This window comes from Asterias rubens, chromosome 6, assembly GCF_902459465.1.
Source record: "Asterias rubens chromosome 6, eAstRub1.3, whole genome shotgun sequence".
In the NCBI taxonomy this organism is placed as follows: Eukaryota; Metazoa; Echinodermata; class Asteroidea; order Forcipulatida; family Asteriidae; genus Asterias; species Asterias rubens.
Window position 1 is genome coordinate 7,690,250 of NC_047067.1, and position 26,338 is coordinate 7,716,587.

Consider the following 26,338-nt stretch of genomic DNA (forward strand, 5'->3'; position numbering starts at 1 on the left):
ATGGCAACTATACTCAACTTTGTGATTTGATAGAAGCTTTATATAAACACCTAAAAGTTTGAACTAAATTATCGTTATTATGTCTGACTCAAAGATAAAGGAACTTTGAGGTACATTTGTGATACTTTATTAACGTTAGTTCATGCCTGTATGTTTCATTAATGAAAGGGCAAGGGCACCAAGGCATTGTCCCCTTGATAAAGAGCACCCTGTATGAGAAAATTTTCAAGAGCATTTTACTAGAGCATTTCAAGGACACCAAGGCAATGACCAGGGGGCACCGTGAAGTATCAGACCTGTTTAAATTTGTTGCGGCTGGTTGGGTAGATTATACTTCCTGTTTGAAGGAACAACGCCCTCATGCGTCAAGTTACACACTAAGTTACACACGGGAGCTTTCAATCATATCATCTATGTTGTGTTCAGCCATAAATATTTTATAAAAGTTGTTTTCAAACTGAGGGATTTGAAGGCATTTGATACTCTTGGTAACTGTCAAAGACCAGTATTCTCACTTGGTGTATCCCACGACAATACTTATTCTAACCATCAGCGGTTAGGCTGGTAAGATTCGAACCCACAACCTTATGATTGCAAGTCATGAAGGGATTGTGCTGACAGAATGTACATTTGTACCATCTCAAAACTACGAAGTCTGTTGTTTGGGCCTGACCTTTTTGGGGTCAATTTGACTCAGAATCTGTACCAAAATGACAAAGAAATGGTTCAAACTGACATACAATCTGAGATAAAATCACTTGTTTAAGCCAGTTTCCGGGTCAATTCTTGACCTTGAAATAGCTCATGCTCAACAGGACCCGGAATCCAGGTGAATTCTGACCCCTGTCTACCTACTCTTTATTCTTGACCAATAATCTGGCGATAAAATCCTTCGCATCATCGGAGACATCGTCGAATGCCTCGTCTTCGAAGTCCCATTCTCCCATGGTGACATTGGTCAAGGTCTCAGCGTCCGTGTCACCCATGAACGGAGACAGACCACTCAACCTGAAATAAGACCAAAATAGAAATAAAAATTAGCGTCCTGCCTTTTGGGAAACAAAGAGGAGGGCCTCAATTGGGGAATTGAATTTATTTGGGTAAAGCTAATATTATTATTGCCTAGAGAGGTGAGTACCAGTTGAAACTTTTGCATAGCGGGACAACAAAACTAACAAAACTAAGTATTTTTTTTTTTTTGGGGGGGGGGTAAAATCTCTCAGAACGAAAAGGTTGTGTAGCGGCATGTCGATTCTGAAAAGTGGTACAATCATTTTATGTGTTTCGATGCTCTGATTGTCTGGTGAATTGCCACGATCTAGGGACGCCAATGAGCCAGATAAACTCAAATACGTGTGGAACACAATCATGTTCGGGAACAGTGATCAGTCACGGAAATGTGCAAAACGAACGTACTTCTATTTTAAAACTCTGTAATACTGTATGCCGAATACTCTCCAAGAACCAGCAGTGTATACAGTTGTAGCAAGGTTCTGCAAAAGGTTGGCCCTACATTTGAAAATCTGCCAATATATGTTAATCCGCTCAAACAAAATAACAAAAACAGTTTCGAGAGTAAAATTCTCAGACGGGATGAAAAATCAATGTTTTGATAATGCTGGCTTCAATGTGAATGAAACTGCAGATCATGGTTCGCAAAGTAAACAGGAAACATTTTTTAACAATGACAGGTGCGTCAGGCGAAAAAAATCAGATCCTCCATACATTTCTCACACACAAAAGTGCTGACAATGCAATTTCTCGAGATCAGTTTTCAATCCGACTTTGGTCTTAAATGCATGGACACCTTTGGCAATTCATTGACCTTCACATTAAATTTACACGGTTGAAAGATAGTGACGGCAGAAAGCTTCCCTTAAAATACTACTTGCTTTAGGTGCTGTAGTTTTTGAGAAATGAGTACAAATAATTTCACGAATATAACGTTCATCTCGTTGAGACGATCATTTTTTTAGCAAAACGGATTTACGCGACTAAATTTTTCAGGTTTCTACACGACTCTCAAGTTTTTAAAGCTTTTCACAACAAATTTAAAGACTACTTGACCTGATAGTGAAACTTCTTCATGTAAATTAAATCACATACATCTTCATTCACAGTGAGTATAGGGCTTCAGGTCATGAACAAAACTTGATCAACAAAAGGGTTCAAAAACCCTTTAAAAATTACATGGGGGAGACCCCTTCGTCCGGGGACCATTACTCACAAAACGTAGCAGATGACTCCCAGGCTCCACATGTCCGTTGGGAATCCGATGCTTTCATAGTTGACTACCTCCGGAGCGACAAACTCCGGGGTTCCGAACATCACTTTAACAGCCTCGTCCGGATTCAGCTTTCTTGCCATTCCAAAATCTATTAACTTGATTCTGTTATGAAAAAAAATAAAGAAATTATTGACTGTAAAAAAAAACATTTTAATTTTAGTCTGAAGTCTTGCTGATAAAGGAGTAGGCCTACACTAAAGCCGTTTTTCTGTGAACAGATTCCCCCTGAAATAAATTAATCTTCGAGAGAAAATAACTTGAAAAAAAAATTAACTGAAGTTATATTAAACCTTTGATGAACTTAATGTGGAAATTTACATGAAAAACGAACGATAACACAAATTTAAAAATAAAAGTCGAGTTTGTTGTGTCTGATTAAATTGCTCTGATACGCGGAAATCTGATTGAGCCATATATCGCTTAACAGTTGGGCTGATTTAACAGTTTGACTGATTTTACAGTATGCTTGATTAAGTAAAAGGAGAAGGTATGACTTAAGGATTATCACAATTGATTAACCTGAATAAGCAGCTGTGAATGACTGATCAAATGATTGACTGATTGATTGATTGATCGATCGATTGATTGATGGATTGGTTGATTAATAGATTGGTTGGTTGGTTTATTAAATCAGCAGGGACAGATAAATTTGAACAGCTCTCATGATTGATCCAATCGACACAATTCTTTAATTCGGTTAATCGGTGAGTTAGTCTTGGTTCAAATACTTTACTGTTAATTATATAGAAAACTCGCCGATTGAGGGCGCCCCCATTTGCACTGTATTTTGGAGGGAGGGTTTTGTATCAGGACATTTTGCATTTTAGTTGTTGGTAGAGATTTACCCGCATACTGTTCATAATCAAGTGCAAGAAAATCCAAACATTCATCTAGAGCTCCTGTAGACGAGTGTAAAATGGTCGATGCCACAATTTAGAACACATCTCAAACATATCTATTTCGGAAACCATAACCTCCTAACATTTGGTTGTCTTTGTGTATCAGAGTTCTTGTTTTTCCACCAGGAGTGTCACTATTGACAGACATTGCCAACATTATTATTTAAAGGCAGTGGACACTGTTGGTAATTACTCAGAATAATTATCATCATAAAACCTTTCTTGATTACGAGTAATGGGGAGAGGTTAATAGTATAAAACATTGTGAGAAACGGCTCCCTCTGAAGTGACATAGTTTTCGAGAAAGAAGTAATTTTCCACGAATTTGATTTCGAGACATCAAGTTTAGAATTTGAGGTCTCGAAATCAAGCATCTAAAAGCACACAACTTCGTGTGACAAGGGTGTTTTTTTATTTCATAGTTATCTCGCAACTCCGACGACCAATCGAGCTCAAATTTTCACAGGTTTGTGATTTTATGCATATGTTGATATACACCAAGTGAGAAGACTGGTATTTGACAATTACCAATAGTGTCCACTGACTTTAACAAAGGCTCCAACACACCTCCCCAGCGAGACACGTGATTGGACCCACAACTACTAGTAATAATTACTTCCAATTCATTTACCTTGTTCCTACTTTATCCACACACATTATGTTCTCTGGTTTCAGGTCAAGATGGAGGTAGCTTCTTTTGTGCATGCATTCCACTCCTTCGCAAATCTGTCTCATATACAAGATTACCTCCTTCTCGGTCAGGTCAAAGTCATCGTCAATGACACGTTCAAACAGTTCGCCACCGGAAATGCTACAGAATGGAGAAATAAATACCAATTGAGCTCAGTTATGGTTTATTTTTTTTATTATTTATTTAACAAATCTTTCAACAGAATGCAAATATCAGCACAACGGCTGTCTTACATAAATGTCATGTGTTATACAAATCTAAAAAGGAGAAATACAGAAAAACGTACTTGCATTTAGAGCAAAATTGAAGAGCAAAAATAATTACAACAAACAAGGAAAAAATAAAATGTTCCAACAGTTCCCCATCGGAAATGCTGCAGAATGGGACAGAAAATACAAATTGAGCTTAGTTACGGTTGCTGAAGAGCAAAAATCGTTACAAAAAAGCAACAAACAAGCAAACAAACAAACAATCACAAAACGAAATTGCCACGGGCGCAAATCACGGGGGATAATCCCAAACTTTTTGAACGTCATTGTGAAATATAATTCGAGATAAAGATATGCTTACTGCAGCGCAAATTACAAGCAAAAGATGGGCTTAATTCAGGGCTTCAGGAGTGGGTGGGGGTATCTCACAGTTTTAGCAAGGTAACCCATAAGACCACACCCCCTTCCCCGAATATCTATACCCTTGACAACCATTACTGATATAAATAAAAGTATGTGTAGCATGATGGCATAACCTCACAATATTACTTATGTATAGGCAACTTTCAAAGTGAACTACGCCCCACCCCCCCCCCCCCAAAACATGTCAACACGGGGATTCGTTGGGTTGACTTGTCTACCTCAAATGAAAACTTGTTTTTTGCAAGCTGAAAGTCCACAAACAGGTTATATCAGCCAAAGTATCATGTGTTGTCTACTTTTGTTGCCCGGTTACCTGCTGCTTTGAAAATAAGATTGTAAATAAGCTGTAAACTGTAAACTTTTCGGTTGTGAGTTGGAGGTCAGCTAAAGTTTCATCACCAGTAAATCTGTCAGGCATGGACATTTTCTATACCATTGGGGTTTCAGTATGGTATTCCCCAATATCCCATCGGTTCCAAGAAGGGAAGAAAAACATATCCAAATCAATTCAAGACTTCCCCCTCTTACTCCCCCGTCGTGTAATCAAAACGGACGCTGCACGTACGGCGACTAGTCCCAAACAGGAAATGAGGCAGCAGTTTCTAACACTAATCGTCTACTGTAGGCAAATCCTGTATACACGCATGAATGGTAAGGTCTTCGGAATTGGGGGCAAACTTCTCCGTGAATCACCGGTACCGTTGGGTTTTATTACCTCGATAATTTTTGAGCGGATGTTAATCTATGACAAGTGATTGCCCTAGACTTGCAAACAGTTCTTTTTTTTCATCACCGAAAGGTCTCCGCTGCAAGAGGAACTTATTAGGGAGGTTTAGCTGCACGTTACGCGAGCAAAAACGTGAACGTGAACGTCAGAAAATTTTGTTGTAAAAATCTCACGTTTAAAACATACGTGTTATAGACGTCATACGTGAGCATAAGCCCAAAGGGGTGACGTCACCTAGAAATGACACACCTCTCTGACGTTCACGTTAACGTTTTTGCTCGCGTAACCTCCCTATTATAAAAAAGATGACACCCTTTTCTCATGTTCCTGAATTATAATGCATTAGACCCATTTATTATGGGCCGTCGTCGCTTACGGTAGAAATGGTCGCGCGCGCCACATGCGCCACTCACAACTCTCAGCCAATGATACGTCTTTTCCTTTGACCCCCCCCCCCCGCCCAGATAAGGGCGTTTCATGAGACTGTGACGTCGTATGCGAGAATCAAGTAGTGCCCTTCTATTATCAATACCTATTCTCATTTCCTGACCTCGGTTTGGTTGCATTCATTCGGATAAGAGGGGGAGGGGGCGGGGTTGCACTATGCTGATGTTATGACGCCCTGCCCAATCCAGTTGCATTGCTTAGTGGCTCAATGTACACCAAGTTCCAAGATTTCCGAAGAAGAGGACCAGGAGTGCGCCCCCAATGTTCATACACTTTTTATTTATTAAAGGGAGGTCATTTTTGAGTCAATTTGAAGCTAAGAATGCACCCCACATATGGCAGAGTAACCGTTTGTATTAAAACGAAGAACGAATCCCTTCTTCAACAGCTTACGAATGAAGGACATCAACAACAAACTTTGAAGTAGGGCCAACCTAAAATGTTGATTCTTGTCACTAATTTTAACTTTCACGTTCACTTTTTACGCGATTCTTTTGAGCACATAGTTTGCAATTTCTTCTATACATTAAAGGTCAGTTTTGGTAAAAAAAAAAAAAAAACACTTATAAATGCACCTTTTGTGAAGTCTAATGGCGGAACCACAGGGGAGTTCCAGGGGATTAAACCAACTGGGATGCCTTTGATAAAGGCTCTCGTCGGAAATCCTTGGGTTCAATATTGGTTATTCATTCATTAATTCCCTATTTTATATTGGCCCTGGTGACATCTATACATCCGGGCATGACTAGTCAGCGAATCCCTACTAATGCCCCTAATCTCCAATGGTGTCCCTCGTGTTGTCTATTTCGAAAGGGTATTTGCTAGTCACTTTTCAGGACAAATCATCTGGAAACACAACGGCTAAATGTAAGCACGATGAAGAAGCAGCCGAGTTGGAAAATAAAACTCGGTGTTTTGTGATAAACAGTGTCCAAAGAGATAACTACACGGTTGGGTCGGCACTTTTTTTTTGTAAGGACATCATATGAGACCGTTCAGTTGTGATCATTTACAGATAATAGAGACACTCAGTTGTGGCTCATTCACAAAGCAGTTGTTTGTTTTCATGTTTAGGTAATACCCTCCCTGAAGATGGTGATGACCACTTAAGACGGAAAAGAGCCTCGCGTGAAAACCCAAAACTGCCTCAAGATGTTTGAAAGTCTACGTTCCTAAACACTTCTTTATGGCGATTGACTTTTCAACTTTTCAAAGAGTGCAATACCTTAGGCTAAAGAATTTGAGGAATTCAATTGTTCATAATTAATTGTTAAAGAGGAATTGACATATTTTGGATAGCAAGGTTAAACGAAAGAGGTTAAACTGTGGCTTAATAGAATTTTTGACAAACTGGTTTCCGTGACATAAATGTTACGTTCACTGCACGGTGTTCAAAAACAACTCTGTTATAATTCACGTTGTACTTATTGCTGCCATCTTGCATGTGCCATTTCCAACGAATCAAACCAAGGTTGGAATGAGAATTATAAAGTCTGGCCCCTCTCAGCCTACCGATTATTTGAATGTTATTACTGCAACAATGCGATACATTAATCATGGACGCTAGGTGGCAGCAGACTTACAAAGTATCTGTGGGTACACTAAACTATCATTAGATGGTTTCATACTTTCATGAACCATTGTTTTATGTCATTGTTTGATTCGGTTGTGCAGATTGGCATTACAATGTGGCTGTTATTTGTGGTTGTGCTGATTGGTCAAATGCTATTAACAAAATAAATTCGATCCGATTGCTTGTTTGTTGTTGGTTTCCCTGGATTGTGTTGAGAAGGCATCATAAATTTGGTCCGTATGCTTCGTTTTTGAAAGGGCAAGGGCACCAAAGCATTGTCTCCTTGGTAAAGGGCACTCTATGAGGAAACTGTAAATTTCTACAGGAGCATTTAAAGGGCACTAAGGCAACGACTAGGGGGCATGGAGGTATTCGCCTTCACTGCCTCCAGAGAAGTATCATCAAGCCCGCAGAATAGTTTGTTCAGGTTGTCTTAATTATGGCAGCGCAATACTTACTACTCCATGACCATCACGATCCGATTGGACATCTCGAATGCATCCACACACTGCAGCAGCTTCGGGTGTTTGATTTGATTCATCACCTCCACCTCTTTACGTGCTGCCTCTTTATCCGTTGCCTTGATTGCCCGGATGTACTTCGCAGCCCATTCCTGACCAGTCTCCTTTTCGATGCATCTGTACACGGTTCCATAGCGGCCCCTACAAAAACAAAAACAATTTATTTAACTATTTATGTATAGGACGTACATCTCTTAAATAACTTTAAAGGCACTGGACACATTTGGTAATTGTCAAATACCAGTCTTCTTACTTGGTGTATCTCAACATAAAATCTCAACATGCTCACTCTGGAACATGGCCATAAACATTTCCTCTCTGGTTGGTTGCATCATATGAAGAATGGTTTGTTGTATGGATCATGGAGGAAAAATGGATGTAGGACATGAACTCTTCAAAACTGTTGTGCTTTAAGGTGGGGGGCATCGTTGTATAATCATCATCTTAACTTGACTTGACGAGGGCCCGAATTTCATAAGCTGTTTAGCAGAAAATATTGCTTGACACATTTCTGTGGTTAGCAAGTTTTTTTTTAAATGAAATTGGGCCCAGACGTCTTGTACAAATCAGGAAAATGGGAATTTATTTAGACACTAAATTCTCTTGCTAAAAAATCACCTTGCCGTGTGTTCCAAAGGACGTCACCCACTCCTTCACAGCCACAGCATTTTGTGAACCACAATAAACGTCCTTCCGTTTTATGTGGATAGTTTACTTTATCAAATTCCAACCAATTCAAAACTGCTCTATCGCACTTAATGCCACCCATTTAAAGCAAGGACTTTTACTGACTCTATGACACACCGTGTGACATCATTCTCCATTATTGGCGGTTTCTACGGTTTTAACTCAGGCGCATAAAACCCAAGCGCATAAAACAGCAAATCTATTAAATAGATTCTCAATGGAAAAGCAAACAATCGTCTCCATCAGTAGGATAAACTACTTGTAACAGTATTCGTCCAATCGTAAACAAACAAAACTCCAAGAGGCAATTTTTTTTATAAGAAAATGCCCGCATTTATTTATAGAGCATTTTAACTCAGATTTTCGGAAGTTTGGTCAGACTTTTCAGCTACAAAACATCAAGGCGTTTTAACGACGTTTTGAAGTGACTTGTTTTCGAATAACCAGTGTTCCCCCCTGGCTTAAATCCGAAGGCCGTTTGTTATCTAATCCTAAGGGAGATTCCTAGCTAATCCTAAATCTTGATAAATGTGTCGACACCAGCTGCAGCCCTGCGATGTAAATCTCTTCGGAACAAAAGTTGTTTCCTCTCAAAGAAAAGGTGTATCTCTGGTTTTTCCACACAGTTATGGGACCATTTGAGATGGAATTAAGATTCAAAAGATCACTAGGTGTAGAGGCGGTGTAAGCATCCGATATCCTACTAATCTTTATCCGTTCCTTCGGGTGACATGTTGCAGATATCCTACTAATCTTTATCCGTTCCTTCGGGTGACATGTTGCAGCTCGTAAAAAGTACTGACAACCACCGGTGTGAAAACAATATTGTACGAAGAGGAATTTTTGCATCATTCAAAAACTATTGGCGCTTCATGTGTTTCAGTACTATTGGGCTTAAGTTTTGTTTTGTTTTGATGTGGGGAGCAGATTGATTTCCCAAATGCCGAAACTAAATGTTAGTTTGTTCGAACTGGATATTGAGGTTGGCCTGCCTGGCCTAGTTCTGTTCTTCGCTTGTTCGGTATAGAACGTGTGACCTCTGTTTACAAAATGAGTGACCTTGTACATTCCATTGCATTTTCTGGCAAGCAAGATACCTGACTGGTCAAATCGGGGAACCATTTCATTTAGCTATTTTGCATAAATATTTCGACTGAACGGATTTTGTGCGCAGTGAATGCTAATAATTGAGTAGCAAATGATGATTTTTGAGAAGCAACTGATACATTTTGCATGGTATTTTGCTCTGCTATTCAAGGGAAATCGTTCACTGTGAATATAGTATTTACTATTCAATAGGGCGAGATTTGTTTCCATTTCAAGACACATTCAAGAACCAAGCTCCAGAACGGAGATGACAAGCAGTACCTCACTCAGCCATATTTTTCAAACAATGAAATGTCCAGAAAAATAACTTGGCATTATCTGTAATAAGTGCGCTTATGACATCTCCAATAAACATGCTTCAGGATTAAGAAGTGTCGTTTCAACCATTATGACCTTCACACAAAAAGTACTTTGCAGTGAAGTAGTTTCATAGTATCTAACCATCCCAAAGGAAAGCACACTTGTTGCAACCATCATGGAGGTAATTTCTACCCCCACGGACAACACAAAACAGTATATGTATTAGAGAAGCACCATCGATGGACTCATTCAAGACTAGGCTAGATCATTGAGGTATACAATCCAAATGACCAATTTCATTAAGGGGAGCTCACCACTAAATTGTGTCTACTTGTCACATCACACCTGCAACTTGTAATATCCCTTGATATAGGAGTTTGTTGCTGTATATCGACTTACAGATAACCATTTGGATTAATCAACTACAAAACAAGAAGATTGAGAACAATCTTGCCCAAAACATCAGAAATGGAAAACACCTGTACAAATCAAAGTTCCCTCTCTTTTTACTTCTAATAATCCTTGATTGGGCTTTAATCCTAGTAAGATTGAGCCCCGCTAATGCTTTCCATGCACGTCAGAGCCCAAAATACGTCTCAGAGTCAAACCAGGAAAAGGCACCATTCTAAAGTTTCTACAAAAGGTGCAGTACTTGTTCCTAGAAACGCACTTGCATAAAGGTTGGGCGGGAGCTCTGGGCCAGGTTATTTGAGTGGAGAAAGGACATAGCCAGATCTGAATTACACCGTTTCTTCATTTGACAATGCGTTCTTTTTCGAGGTGTGAACTTTTACAGATCGAATCTTTTGAACAGTATACAAGGCAAATTATGCGACGGGCTGTATAGCATGAAAAGGAAAGCAGAAGCTGGGTTGCAAAGGACAAAAGTAGGGGCTGGTTCAGAATCATCAGCTCAGTGTGATGGTGTGAGCGGGGCTGAGCAATGTTTGGCAATGCACCAAATACAAAGATGTCTGTTGGTTTACGGACTAACTATTTCTCAGCGGTTTAAAACTGACACATTTTACGCTTTCTGTCAGGAAACTCTATATTTCTCAGCGGTTTAAAACTGGCAAATTTTACGCTTTCTGTCAGGAAACTGTAATGGATAAAAATCCTTGTGTTTAAATTTGAAAGTAACATGTTGCCGTGAAAAATAAAATCTCTCCTTTGGAGGACTGCGTACTAACACAAGATCAGCAACTATTAAAAGGTTCATTACGAAAAAGGCTAATACCATATTATTCATTAAAACAGTCTAACATCACCCCCCCCCCCCACACACACACACACACCGGAATCAGGTTACCCCTAGGCAATTCTGAAGACATACTTACATTCTGAAGACCTACTTACTTCCAATAATATTGAAAATAATATTGTCGAATATGAATATACGTAATGGCATTGTCACATGATTACATCCCACAAAACGTACCAAGTCCCGTAATTGCTCAAAATAATATACTTTTCTCAAATATGTTCAGTATTTGTTTTTAGTAATTCATTCCATTGTGTATGGTAGAAATAGTTATATTCATTTGAAAACTGTAAGTAAAAGCTATAGTTTACTGAACAAACTACGATTTGCTTTGAACACCTTTCCTTGCTATACTTTTTCATGTATGATCCTCGAAAAGATTTTCCGATTTATGGCATCGATCGGAAAATAAAACAGTCCTACGCGATTCATCTACACCTATTGTGAATCATCGGTTACATTCCTTCGATGGTAACCTACTTGTTCATATGACCTTGCTCATTGTACTACCAGACACCTCTTGGAAGGTCTTGAGCCCTTCGCAAACACACCGTAGACACCCGTATTCAACCCAAAGGGTCCACCATCAAAACCACCACTGGCAGCCAACCAACTTCTGGATTATATAAACTCTATGGCATTCTGTTGTATATAGTTATCAAAGTTATTTACATGCTCTGTCAACAATGTACAGTCAACGTTTTGAGTGATGGGTGCACTCCCTCATTTAATAAAAACCGCATGACCCCTGAGAGTAAATAAACTCACCTGTTATATGAAAAATGCTTTTGGGCTTGGGCAAATAGAGAGAAGAGATACTAGAAGATTTAAGTTTTGGCTGACGTCAGTGACTATACATTTCTCAAAGCTCAATAATAATCCATGATATGGATTCATATAGGACTAATACGATTGGGCATTCATATGCAACAATTGTTATGGGAAGGGTACTGGGTTACTTGTACTCGCAACCACAATATCTGTGCCCCGTTGCTGAAATATCATTAGTCTTATGTCGTGGAATGTTGTACATCAATTAGCTCATTTAAAATGTGAATAGGGGAAACGTACATGAATCTTGCGTGCAGTGTTAGACGGAGATGTATAAGTGTTGTGGTTTATGCAAGTTGCAAAGCTACACAAGCGCAGCAGTTGTTGGATTTCTTAGTTGGCTTTACCGTGGTCTTTTCTCTATGGCTTTACTAATGATGTAGACGTGTGGACAAGTCGTTAAATCGGCCCACGCGCTGAGATAGTGGTCTCGCGAGATCACTGCTCTCGCGCGAACTGATGGCTCCCCGATTTCGACTCCTCATTAATGGATGAGGGGCCGATTTAACGACTTGTCCACAAGTCTACTAATGATGTGGTGTAATGTGCATCCCTCCATGGTCTAGGAATTTATATAATTTACGATTGGGTATTCATAAATTTGCGATTGAAAGTTTGTTGGCAAATGTTTATAGGAAGGACAATGAGTTACATACACTTACAGACAAAATATCTCAGCGTCACATTACTAAAATCTTAATATTAACATAATTATGTCATGGAGTTAACATGCCTTAGCTCATTTAAACTGTGAATATGGGAAACGTACACAAATCTTGCGTGCAGTGTTTAACCAAACAGTGACGTATGTGTCTAGTGTTATGGTTATGCAGTTCCAAAGCTTACAAAAGCGCAGTGGTTGTTGGATTTCTAAGTTGGCTTTACTAAAAGCAGCACTGGATAAGAAGCCTTTCAAATTGTATCAAGGATTTGATGCCTTTTAGAGGTGGGTACAGGCTTCTACAGATGGTCTGTTTCGCCATGCTAAATAATTCCCCTTGCTCTGCCTTTCTGTTGGAACTTGTTTTTCTCCTTCAAACGAACACACACTGTAATTGTTAGGTCATTTTAGGACCCAAATCACTCAGAACTTGTGCTTTGTCATGGAGGAAGGAACACACTCCGTTGCCCACTCGATTATGAAATTAGAACGAGTGTTGTGTTTCAGTGGCCTACAATCGTGTACACGGTATCTAGTGACCGATGCATACAGGTGTTCACAAGCATGTTCGAATTGCTTTTTGAAAAGGGATATTACTTTCAAAGCCGATACGACTGCTGTATCTCAGTGCAAGAGCTAATCATACTTTCAAATTAATTCCTGAGCAGAACAAAACTTGCATGCTGACAAGACTGCGAGGACAATGACTTGCATATCACTTTTCTTGACACACTTGTATTTACTCAAATTGTTAGCATATTAACTAACTTGGAAACCCCGAGCAAGGAAGAGCTGTTGATAAAACATTGTAAGAATGGCGGCTCCCCCTGAAGTAACGTAGTTTTTAAGAAAGAGGTAATTTTCCACTAAAATATTTAAAGACTTCAGACCTGAAGAAAGCACACACATTTTGTTGTGCAACAAGGGTGCTTTTTCTTTAATTATTCTCTTGCAACTTCGATGACCAATTGAGTCCAAATTTTCACAGATTTGTTATGTTATTCGTATGTTGTGACACACCAAGTGAGAATACTGGGCCTAATTTCATAGAGCTGCTTAAGCACAAAAAAGTATTTAAGCACAACAAAATGATGCTTTCCAGAAAAAAGGGTTATTTTATAACCAGCCAAACTAATATGTCATTTTGGATGAAACCAGTTAGTTTAGTTTGTTTTTAATTCATCCTGCTCATACGGTGTCTTTACGTGAAAGTATAATTTGAAAAGGTAATTCCAGATTTTGAACCGCCTACATTTGCGGTATGCAATAATCAACACAAATTCGATCGTGTTTCTTTTCAAAGTTTGTGCATCTCAACAGAGACAAGTCAATGCTCCCAAACAACCACCACTGGCTGAAACCCGTGACACAGCTAGGGGTCGGCAAGATGCCAATATCACAGTTTAGTGTCAGTGCATTTTCATAGAATTCCATAACTTATCATAAACACAATGACACGAATGTTTCATTCCTTTGGGTTTTAAAAGGACGCTCCCATCATCATCATCATCTTCCTATACTGTGCAGAAACCTCCTCATCATTAGTTTTAGTCCTAAAACCTTACAGGAGATACTTTCGTCTCATATAATTTAAACAAAGAAACAGTTATTCAACACAGTTGTAAATTGTCCAAGGTTTTCAAAGTTTGCATTATCGATTATTTAGTATATTTTGAAAGATCAAAACATTTCATATGTGCCACTATGTGCTCATACTATCTCGTGGAGTTCTAGTACAACGATATCGTCATTCCTTACATGTAGAACCATGGATAAATAACTAAAAAGTAGAACATAATAATATCTGAAGAAAAAATGTAAACATAAAATAATTCTAATTTGACTTACTTTCCAAGCTGTTCCTTGATGTCGTAGAATTCATCGATCTGCCCCTGCTTCAACGTTGCCACCCGGGGCTCGAATTCCTCGTCATCTGCAACAACAGAAGATGCAAAAGATGTGTGCTTACTCATTATCCCAGTTTAATCATCACATCACATTTTTTTAAGTGGGAAATCAAGAATTTCCAAAGGTGCTGCCGGTTCAACCAAAATGATCTCTCTTTGTAAGAGCTAATCCAATATCTGTTATTTGCTCTGCCAGTGACCACTTAACAGGTAGAACCAAATACTGACGAATAAACTCAGTGAGGCAATGAGTGTCTTAAGTTCCCATCAGTCAAGATACCCGCTAGAATACACGTCCGTTACGCGGAACCGTCAGTTCATTTATAAATCAAAAAAAGAAGAGAACAAAATTAACACCACTAAAAGCGGATTACATCAACCATGGAGGTGCATTAACCATAGAGTAAGAAACAGAGAGCCCAACCAACGGGGCCACTAGTGTGTCGATCTGATTTAAAGTTCTTGTTAGGTGACTCGTGACAAAGTTTCAGGAGCGACCGACTTAAAAGGCCACAGGGCTGAATCGATTTTGGAGGGCATTGTCTGCTGCCTTCGCATCACCAGTCAATCACGGGGAATCTTAAGACTCAGCGAGAGTCAAGCCACAAACCTCAGGGATAAACCCACAGCTTGTCTCATCATCGGGGGGGGGGGGGGGGGTGTTGAATGGAGAGAAAGATAACATGGAGATTTTGCTATAAAAGTCTCGTCTCTTCTTCAGACTTTACTGAATAATCCGGTACTGATCATTCAGCATAATATGACTTTGTAAGTTGTAATTTAATTAGTGTATTTTATGGTATATGTTATAGGACGATGTCCAAAAGGAGATTTTCATAAGGAATACCACAAAGGATATAATATTTGTTTGGTAAACTGTTGTATGGTTATACATTATGATTCTACCAGAGTGGATTTCAAGCTGAAACTTGAAGAGAATAGCTATATCAGTAATTGGGGAACCTCCTACCCAATTGGGGGACCTCCTAGCCAAAATACCAAGAGGGTGTTTTTAGGAGGAAACCAACCAAGTACCAAGTAATTGAATGGGCTCTTGACAGACAGGAGTAGATGGGTCTAGTGTCGTCACTGCCATTAATCCTTTGCATGGAATGCTTATTAACATATCTTGTTATTTTCAAATGGTTTAAAACTCGTCGAAAACATTTCCAGTTGGGTTGACATTATTCTCCAAACAATTGGTTGTTAATATCACTGCATCGTAAATGGAACAAAGTGTTAGCCCTATCTCTCTCGGAATTTGATCGGGCTCTTGGCAGACTACATTGGATGGGACTAGTGATGTCACTGTCATTAATGCTTTGCGTGGCGTCACAGTGACACCCTTTGAACAAAGAGGGGGTTAATGACCTGCAGTGTGCCCGGCATGACGTGCCAAACGCGTGGAATTTTAATTCGCTTTGACAGCGGGTGCTAAGAATAGCAAGCAATGGGACCTTCAAGCAGTGGTCGCTTACACACGTTTAACATTAGTTAGAATCTTGATACCTGTGGTCACACCATTTGGCATGACATCCATTAAATGCACTGAACACTAGTGATAATTACTCAAGATAATTGTTGGCAAAAAATAACCTGGTACGAGCAATGGAGAGCTGTTGATAGTAACATCATTGATAGAAATGGCTCCCTCTGAAGTAACGTAGTTTTTGAGAAAGAGGTCATTTCTGACTGAAATATTAAAAGACTTCAGGCCTGAATCCCTTTTTAGTCATCTGAAAGCCACACAAATTCGTGCAAAAAGAGTGTTTTCTCTTTTCTTGTTCTCTAGGAGCTTCGATGATCAATTGCGCCAAAATATTTACAGACTTTTCACTTTGTGCAAGTGACAATACTGGTCTTCGACAATTACCAAAGGTATCCAGTGACCTGTATAGTCATTTTTGTAAAGGTATGGTCATAGGTTGGTTTACGTTATGCTGGGTTAAAGGCAAAAACATAACAAGATACAATACAAGTCACATGTTAAGTTTTAGGTAAATACAGTGTCTATATAGCCCTATATAATATACTGAGACAGCAAAAAACTTCCACGGTGCTCAGTAGTAATATATTCGATTTATTACAATCGACTTAATGATCTTATTATAAGATTGACACACGGTAGTAAGTAATGATGTATTCACATTATCAAAGAGGTGGATTTTTCAGTGCACTTTTGTATGATTCACAGGAACGTCGAATCCACATTCAACGAAATGACAGCGGGTACCAACCGCATTTCTGGCCGCAGCATTCGCGAACGGACACCAGAATAATATATCCGTATAGCTGCAGTGATTCTCACCAAAGCATGTATTTTATGGTCATTCATTTCAAAAACTATATTTTAACGATCAATGACAGGTCGGAGAGCTGTTGGTGGTATAAAACATTTATCATATGAATCTTAGAAAGACTTCAGGCCTTTCTCACAGGCAGCTGAAAGCGCACATTAATGTTGTGCAACAATGGTGCTTTTCTTGCAACTGTGAACCAATTGTGTAAAGAAACAAAAGTCGTGAAGATCACAGATTTACATAAAACTTAAACGGTCTAATGATGATGATAGTAGAAAACATCCCTTGAATAATTTATGTCTGAAACTTTATGTTTGATGAGAAATAAATAATCTAATTTCGCGTTTGGAGTTTATCGCTCAGTGAGCGTTTTATTCATTGCATTGATGCAATGCAAAATTTGTAATCGGTTTTTCACTATTCTCTCGTGACCCAGATGGCCGACTGATCTCAAACTTCAACAGGTTTGTCGGTTTTTGTATATGGTGGATTACATAAAGTGATGGCACTGTCAGCAAATTTTTTGCTAGCAAAACCAATTCTGTAATGTTCCATTAAGCATAATGTCGGGATCTACCGAGTGAGAATACACAGTCTTTGGTAGTTACCCAAAGGTGTGACATGAGTGCCTTTAGGTAGGCATATAGGGCACTATATAAATATGTTTTAAAGGTTCCAATCAGCTAGTTTAACACATTCCATAATTACAACGTGCGCCTGTTGTATAAATGTTGTCCAAGACAGATTTAAGATGCAGGATGCCCGCGTTGACCATGCAGGAAAAACCCTTCCACCATGAATGGACATGGGACCGTTCATAAAGCAATTCAATTCTCCGCAAGACAATTTTTCAGTATTTCCATAGTTATTTCTACTGTGACATCACACTTTACTACTTAGCAACTACGATTGATTTGAATTTAATATCAATCTTAGCTCTTTGTGAAATCGGCCCAGGTCTATATTTCGTGGTAGTGTAGTGCAGGCAAACACACACTTTAAACTGTTAAAGATCATAACATTTGACTTTAAAGCGAATCCCCTTCTCTCCACCTCGCACTGTTATTTTCGTCCACAGTTCATGCAAACCATACGCTATTTTCAGTAAAACGCGGCCACATACCGCGGGTTACATTTCCTCGAAGACTGAGCGGACTCGAGAGGGGACAAGCTCCCCTTACCACGGCGGTATTGTTCGGTCTGAGTGACGGAAGAGGCTATGTAGGGGTCGTGGTGAAGGCTGGTGTGACATGATTGCTCGGAGAATGGACTGTTCAGGCTCTAAATTTCCGCGAGCCAGGCGGGGTGTCAAAGAGGGAAAATAAATAATATCTATATACAGTACTCAAGGTTGAAGTGTGTTTATTTGTAGGTAACTTAATGGTCAGTCGTCTGCACGTCTCGCCATTTTGAATAACGTTTAGAGGACAGAGGGCAGTAGTTCCATACATTGAAAGCCCTTGTAAGCCCCTATACAACTGTTGTGACTGTTGAAACCTACAAAAAACATCTTGTGTCGTCAGATGGAGAAGATTGATGCGAAACAAGTGTTATGCAAACAAAAAAACGATTTGTAAATGGTTCAACTAAAGACATTGTATGGAACCATAACAAGTTATGTAGAGTTTTCAAGACGTTTGGGCAAAGACATATTCCACAGATCAATGATGACCTTCCTAGAGATGCTAATTATTTTGAGACTGGTATGCTTTGCACTGCTGCCAAACACTAACAGTAGTATGTAGTAGCTCGACCCATATACCAATGTCTTCTTCATTCCACAACAAAATACAAAGTTCACCTTGAACACAAGTGGGCCTGTCAGCACCCTGTGGTTGCCACACTACGCTCGCAAAATGATACATTACTAGTAAATACTAGATTAAAGATTTCTTTCAGTTTCCTTTATTCTCCACAGCGTTTTGTTGAGCTGATTTTCAATGGCGGCATTTCGAGGACTTTTCTTCTGGCTGCTAAACCTATTCAAAAGTATTGAGTTCGTGCTTGTATGCAGTTACCTTGATTTGTCGGCCCATGGTGAGACGGCGACTCACGCACACCTGTGCACCTCGCAATGTGGACCCATGATGGACCCTTGCAGGACGTGAGGCCATTTTGCCAAAGGGTGCAGTAAACCTCACACGTGGTTATTGTTGTTTATGTATTATTTGTCCTTAGATTTTATCTTTGCTTTTAAAGAGAGGGACTGTATAAAAAGGAAGTATATTATATGGTTTTCATTAGTAAATGTAACGTGACTTCAACATTTTAACGTGAAGAATATATACTGAAGGGGTTGGGTACTTTTTTTGTACGACACAAAACACAATGTCCACAGATTTACATTAAACTTACACGGTCGAAAATAATGATGGTAGAAAGCTTCCCTTAAATTATTACTTGATGATGTGCTGCAGTTTTGGAAAATGAGTAAAACAACGTCACAAAAAACTGTTTGTCTCAGGAGTCGAACAAGTACAACGTATTAACAGTAATGGTATTTAAACAACTGCTTTAAACAATTGCTCTTAAATTAAAGGAAGTGATGTAGACTCCATTAGTTTTGAAATACATCACAAGCCGCACACGTGTGCACCACATTCGTATTAATGGGGTACCGGCTGTAACACTTTAATTTATAAAAACACTTGCGGTAGGCCTAAATGCTTTAAAAATGCATTTTGACCGATTGAGATGTTAATGTCAACGTCTAGTGTGTATCCATTATGTTCGTTACCCTGCGGGGTGAGCAGGCCAATACAATCGGTATGTAGGCCTTTAGGGGATATTTCTGTGCAAACTGAAAATTACAATTTAGTTCCTTTTATAAAAACAAATTCATATAAGGATTGTGGTTTGTGGTTTTATAGCTATCCAACAAAAGGGTGATTGGTTTCTATTATGACAAAGAACAGTAGTAGAATAAAGACTTTTGACACAAAGGCCGACTTGTCTCTGAAAATGTCCATTCACGTGCAGCTTTGACATAATCACACATGAGGTTTCATTACTGTTCAATTAAAACGCTATCATGCTATAATAAAAATAGACAGTGGTCCCGAAAAGGTCGACAGCAATGGCAATAATAAGCCACAAAATACAAAGGCTTTGTATTTTGTTGAGACGTACATACGTTTCCCTCAATTCGTTTTCTATTAATAAAACAGGCAACCAGCTTTCATCAAATATCTTAGAAATACCCGCATTGATTGATTACATGTAAATTAACCCCATATAAAAAGAGTTGCATTTCCAACGTGGTTTACAAGTTAGTTTAAATGGGGCGGGGGGGGGGGGGGGGGGGTTACGTGTAACCTTGACTTTCATACTATAATATGGGATTGTCCTGAATATTTTGTGCTGCTGTAACTTTAGTGATTCTGAAAGGTATTATTGATGGGTTATTTTTCTTTGAATGGGTCCAATCAATGATTGTTGACAATGCAAACGGTAAATTATGGATGGGCTTCAAGTGTGCGTTTAAATGCAATTTACGCCCGGCTGATTCCGTTATCTTCGTCTCATGATAGATACACGTATATATATATTGTACTTTCAGTTTGTAAACATTTGTCACAGGATTAATATATCGGTTTAAAAACAGTATATAGAATGTTTACGAGGTTCTGATAAAAAAAATAGCAGGAATTGTTTTTAAAGATTCTTCCAGTATGTGTTAAAAAAACAAAAAACAAAAACATTTCCATCTGAAATAACAGTTTGTCAAAATCTATAGAAACCAACTATTTTTAAAATTACCTCGACAAATAATAAATAAATAAATACATAAATGCATTAGTAAAATAAACCATGGTGTATTTCGCAGCGAGAAAAGCACAACATCCTCATACAGTCACGGAATTCGACTATGAAATTGACTATGGTACAACAGAAGAAAATTATGGCTGAGATAATTTGTACAATATCAAAAATAATATGATCCCGGATGTTTCAACAATAACGTTATATCCTCATAAAATGAAATTCAAATCTGCCACGCACCAACTGTAATCCATGAAAGTACATTTAGAGCACTTTGAGAAAATGCATGAGATTTGTTGATTATAGCTTCTTGTGAAAAATTCGCGAGAAAGGCATAACATTCTCATAACAGCAGTCACAGAATTCGACGAAATTTACTATAATGGTACATTAGAAGGAAATTATGGCTGAAATATTTCGTACAATATAAAAAATAATATGATCCCGGATGTTTTAACAATATTGCTATATCTTCATAAAATTCAGTCACGCATCAACATGTGTTCCATGAATGTACATTTAGAGCAGATTAAGAAGAAAATGGGACAAATGCAGCGTGACATTTGTTGATTATCATTTCTTCTGAAAAAGTCGCGAAAGGAAAAAGACGTGCGTGAGTTTTGTTGATTATCATTTCTTCTGAAAAAGTGGCGAGCAAGGCACAACAGTCCCATAAAAGCAGTAACAGAATTCAATGTAATTGACTATAACAACAGAATAACAGAATGAAATTATGGCATGAGATGTTTTATACACACAATATCAAAAATAATGTTTTAACGGATGTCCTCAATCTGATATATATGAAAACCGTGAAAATCGTTTTTTTTCCCCACACTACTTCCCCGTGACTTTGATTACAGATTGAGCCCAAACTTCACACAAAAGTGCGGTTACCTAACTTTCAAACGTTTGTTATTTGTAGTTGGGTCAAACAAAGTGCAGACCGGTCTTTGACAGTTAAGGCCTACTTACAACTGGTGACCGTGTGCTTTAAAGAATACTAAGTACAGAATTTGTAGTGGTCTGTGTTTTTTATTATACTTCCTGAAAGCCCACTTTTATAAAGTTGATATACTAGAAGTTAGAACACTTCAAAAACACATAGATATGAGAATAAAATTAAAAATCGTATGGTGTTAAAATATGTGGTGTTAAAATAACACCAAATGTATTTTTCTTTTACCATAGATTTAATTTACTAAGAGAGAATCAAAATGAAATTCTTATGGTGTATTAATAACAGTGTTAGCACCAAATGTAATTCTTTTCTTTTTTGCAGAAATTAGTGTTTAAAAACTATCTATGGTGTAATTTCAACGCTCCAGTTTGTTTGCATTGTAGACATAATCCTGCAGAGAAGTACGGTCAAAGTCTAGAAAACAACCCAAATAGTAACGAGTTTGTTTTGATCGTTGCAAACAAAATAAGTATAAACGTGCACAAATTCTGTGACAAAACGTGTTGTGGATTTCCCTCAAAATTTTATGATTTTCGTAGAATGTTGGATAATGTGTTTATAAAAAATAATGAACACCAATTTTTATTGTATTGATTTAAATAAATAAATAATTTGGTTATTAACTTATTGTTTTTGTGTGTGTTTTCTTGCTTTGTTTTCCATTATTCATATCTTTGCTCTCGTCTATAAAAAACAATAGGTTTGTCCGTTTGTTTTTGTGTTTTTGTTTTTTTGAGGACCCCAATGTAAATACGTCAAAGTTATTGGCTGTTGGGTTATCCCTGGACACACTTGTGCAGTATTTCTATCTTGTGTTCTATTTAGGTTTGGGTCTTTTCTCCTGTTGGTGTGTATGTTTTTGGGCATGTTCTTGCTGTATTTTTATCCGAATAAATTCAATAAATTCAATCAATCAAACAATCATACTTTAGTATGTTCCCTTTAATGTTTCACTCCCTTTAAAGGTACTGGCCTGTCTTTAGATGGCCTATCACAGCGGCTTAGTGTTGATAGAGCAAACCTTGAGCTATTATGTAGAAAAATAGTTAGCCCGGCACTATGAAAACAATCGCCAGGATCTGTTATCCCACGCTCATGTCATAATGAGGTACACTCAACCAATTATGCATGTCAGTATAATTGTATCGTAGCAGTTATTGGGAGCACTGGACACCCTCGGTGAATGTCTTAGACCAGTATTCTCACTTGGTGTTTCCCAGCATATGCATAAAATACCAAAACAAATCCGTGAAAATTTCGTCTCAATTTGTCAACGAAGTTCTAAAAAAATAATGAAAGAAAATGTTGCACAAATGTGTGTGCTTTCAAATGCCTATAAAAAAGGCTCCAGTTCAGGCCGAAGTATTTTATTTTGAGTGCGTAATTACCTCTTTCTCAAAAACTACGTTACCTCAGAGGGAGACGTTTCCCACACTGGTTTGAATTCTATCAACAGCTCTCCATTGATCGTTATAACTATAAGTAAGTTGAAAATTGTGCAAAACATAAATTAAATTGCCTTTCAGGCAGTGGAGTCTATTGGTAATTACTCAAAATAATTATTAGCATAAAACATTACTTGGTAACGAGTAATGGGGAGAGGTTGGTAGTGAGAAATGGCTCCCTCTGAAGTGGAGTAGTTTTCGAGAAAGAAGTAATTTTCTACTAATTTGATTTCGAGACCTTAGAATTAGAGGTCTCGAAATCAAGCATCTGAAAGCACACACAACTTCGTGTGACAAGGGTGTTTTTTCTTTCATTATTATCTCTTAACTTCGACGACAGATTGAGCTCAATTTTTCACAGGTTTGTTATTTTATGCATATGTTGAGATACACCAAGTAAGACTGGTCGTTGACAATTACCAATAGTGTCCAGTTAAATCAGGATTTCGTTATAATTATCATTAGGCACAATGCGTGCCTGTCTGGTTAGAACGCATGATATTATGCCAGGAATGTCTGCCTATAGGGTCGACCACCATCACAACAATTTATCAAAAGGATTTATTTCACAATGGATTTGGTTAGACCGACTTGATTGAGTTGTCAAAAACAAATGAAGCAGTATTACATCATTACAAGTTGTTAAGTCTGACATGTAAAGAACCAAACATCATTCGAGAGAGTAAACACACTACTTTTGTAATAGTAAACAAATCAAATGGGGGAACCTAACACTAAAAACAGAATTTCGAAAATCCATTTGAATATTGACATTAAATCCCACATTCTAAATCACACTTATTTATTTTCGTCTGAAAGGTTTTTTTTCTTCATTAAAACAACGAAATCTCATCTGTTTCAAATTGTTGGTTCATTCAATACTTTTAACTAAAGTCATTTCAAGTTTAATAACGAAAAGATTGATTGTTAGTTTTGAAGTAAGCTGAAATTGGTGATGGCTTTGAGGTTTTGGAGTCAAGTTTGCTTTCAACTCTCTCTGTTGGAGAGATGGCTGAAGAAAAGGGATGAATCTTGAGATGTTGAATGGCCCAGCGTGACCAAGTTCTTGAGATGAATTGGCGCTAACAATTGGCGCTATTTTCTTGGATCGTAGCAGGACATACAAGGGCTGGATACCCTTTCGCAAGGACACCGTATACAAAGTTTCTATGGAGAAGTTTGGCCTTCGATATTTTTAATTGGAAAGTTTTACTTTCCTGTTAAAGACAGTGGACACTATAATTGTCAAAGACCAGTCTTCTCACTTGGTGCATAAGTTTTACTTTCCTGTTAAAGACAGTGGACACTATTGGGCTCTATTTGAGCTCAATTGGTATTCGAGTTTGCGAGATAATAATGAACGTTGTGTGCTTTCTGATGCTTGATTTCGAGACCTCAAATTATAAACTTGAGGTCAAATTCGTGAAAAATTACTTCGTCACTACGTCACTTCAGAGGGAGCTGTTTCTCACAATGTTTTATACTATCAACCTCTCCCCATTACTCGTAATAAAGAAAGGTTTAATGATGATAATTATTGTGAGTAATTACCAATAGTGTCCACTGTCTTTAAACTTTATTCTTGTGTAGAGCCATACAACTCACAGTAAAACATCCTCACAGACATCGACATTTTTGAAGAACAATGGTAAGTTGTTCCTAAAAAAGATGCGGACAACAAAAATTCTGTTTCCAATTCTAGTTCTAATGGTGTCATGAAAAGTTCTCGAAAATGGCAGCACTAACATGTATATTAAAATAACGAAAAATTGTCAATGTTTTGGGATGCTTTTCCACAAATGACCAATTTTGTACTTGCTCTCTGAAGGTGCATTGTCAATCGAGAAAACATTTCTCTTGAATTGAACGTTGTTCAGTACAAAAAATACAAAATGACAAAACAAAAATAAAACATTGCAATTTTCCCTAAAATCACTGACAAGTATGATGACTTTAGATTTATAATTTAAAATATAATAATTGTGAATTATCCTTTGAGCCTAACAACCTAATTGATATTAATATCGCCTTACCTTCTTCTTCGTCAAAATCAAAATCAAAATCTGAATCATCATCACTGTACATATTTAGTCAGCCGAGTGTCCAGAATCAGGTAGCAAATTTCCCTCCAGTTATATTCCACTTGGCACGTCAAACCCGTCCTTTCTAAAAAATGTCATTTCTAACGCTGAATTCACGAAGATTCTCCTCAGTAAATGATCCGTAACTTTCAAAATATTTACTCCATGGATCTTAATTATAGCTCCGGTCGAATTATTGTACACACGATGTTTTTTTTTTTACTACACGTCAAAGTGCACGAAAAGGGGAACTTTTATTCACTAACAATTTGTTATTGACAAACCCTCAGCTGTATCTATATAATGCTTGATGGTGTACTGTGTACTTAGACGATAATAATTGCTTGTGTGGATTTCAGAGTGACATCAAAATGTCTGGCTGTCGGCCCTATAGACACCCACACTACACGAACTCAAGCGACACACTACACAGCGCAAGACGGAAGGTACCCTGTAGTTCAGCACACACGTGTGGATGGTTCCACCACAACTATGACCATGTTATGACACATACACTGAATTCCTTAGTGACTTTTCAGCCCTCAGAAATATCACCAGTTGCCACTGGTAGTGAATGAAGTGAAACTGTTTGTTTATGGAACCTCAATTAATAATGAGGAATAAAAGGAACAAATTACTCACCCATTGGATTCTTCAGTCAGTACTTCCAGTTGGGTTCTCCTTACTCTATGGGTTCTCTCTCCACACCGTAAAGAAAATAACACTCTCGCATGTTTGGCATAGATTCTGAGGTCAACTACCGAGGTCAAACACACACACACCAGACAATGAGCCAATCATGCGTGCAAAACCAAACCATAACACAACTGGGTGAATAGCTTTTAACATACAGCATAAAGAAGTTGACAGTTGCTAGATAGTGTTGCCTCCAAACTGCATTTTCTACATTTTTACCCCTATTGTCCACTATATCAACCCTGCCTATGCCGATGGTGGTATTTGGCCACCCCTTCAAAAGTATGGTTCATTCTTCTGCATAACTTTTGCCTGCACACACAGAGATATGTTTTCCGTCAGCGGAGGATAATCCATTTTAAGGGGGGTGGCATTGTTGAAATCCCCCGTGTATTTTTTTTTGGCGTTTGTTTTGTTTTGTTTTTACTTCAGCCTTGTGATCTAATTTTGGTAAGAAATTGGAGCAGGTTATTAAAAACGGGAAAAGTTTCCGTATGGCGCCACCACTTTTTCATTCGAAATAAAATAATATAGTATCTAATTTACCTGATTGATATATCCC

At 38.1% G+C, this 26,338-nt stretch overlaps 1 protein-coding gene across 2 annotated transcripts in view; it reads right to left on the reverse strand.

The window, feature by feature from the left end:
• Positions 1-25,800, reverse strand: part of LOC117291184 (myosin light chain kinase, smooth muscle-like) — a 99,423-nt gene extending 73,623 nt beyond the window's left edge. For both annotated transcript variants that reach the window (XM_033772763.1, XM_033772764.1), the window contains exons 1-6: positions 25,723-25,800; positions 14,473-14,557; positions 7,715-7,918; positions 3,818-3,997; positions 2,228-2,389; positions 856-1,008 (exon numbers count right to left, since the gene is read on the reverse strand). In XM_033772763.1, the coding sequence (XP_033628654.1) occupies positions 856-1,008; positions 2,228-2,389; positions 3,818-3,997; positions 7,715-7,918; positions 14,473-14,557; positions 25,723-25,726 (788 nt within the window). In that variant the 5' untranslated portion in view covers positions 25,727-25,800. The remainder of the gene's footprint in view (positions 1-855; positions 1,009-2,227; positions 2,390-3,817; positions 3,998-7,714; positions 7,919-14,472; positions 14,558-25,722) is intronic.
• Between the last annotated feature and the right edge of the window lie 538 nt (positions 25,801-26,338).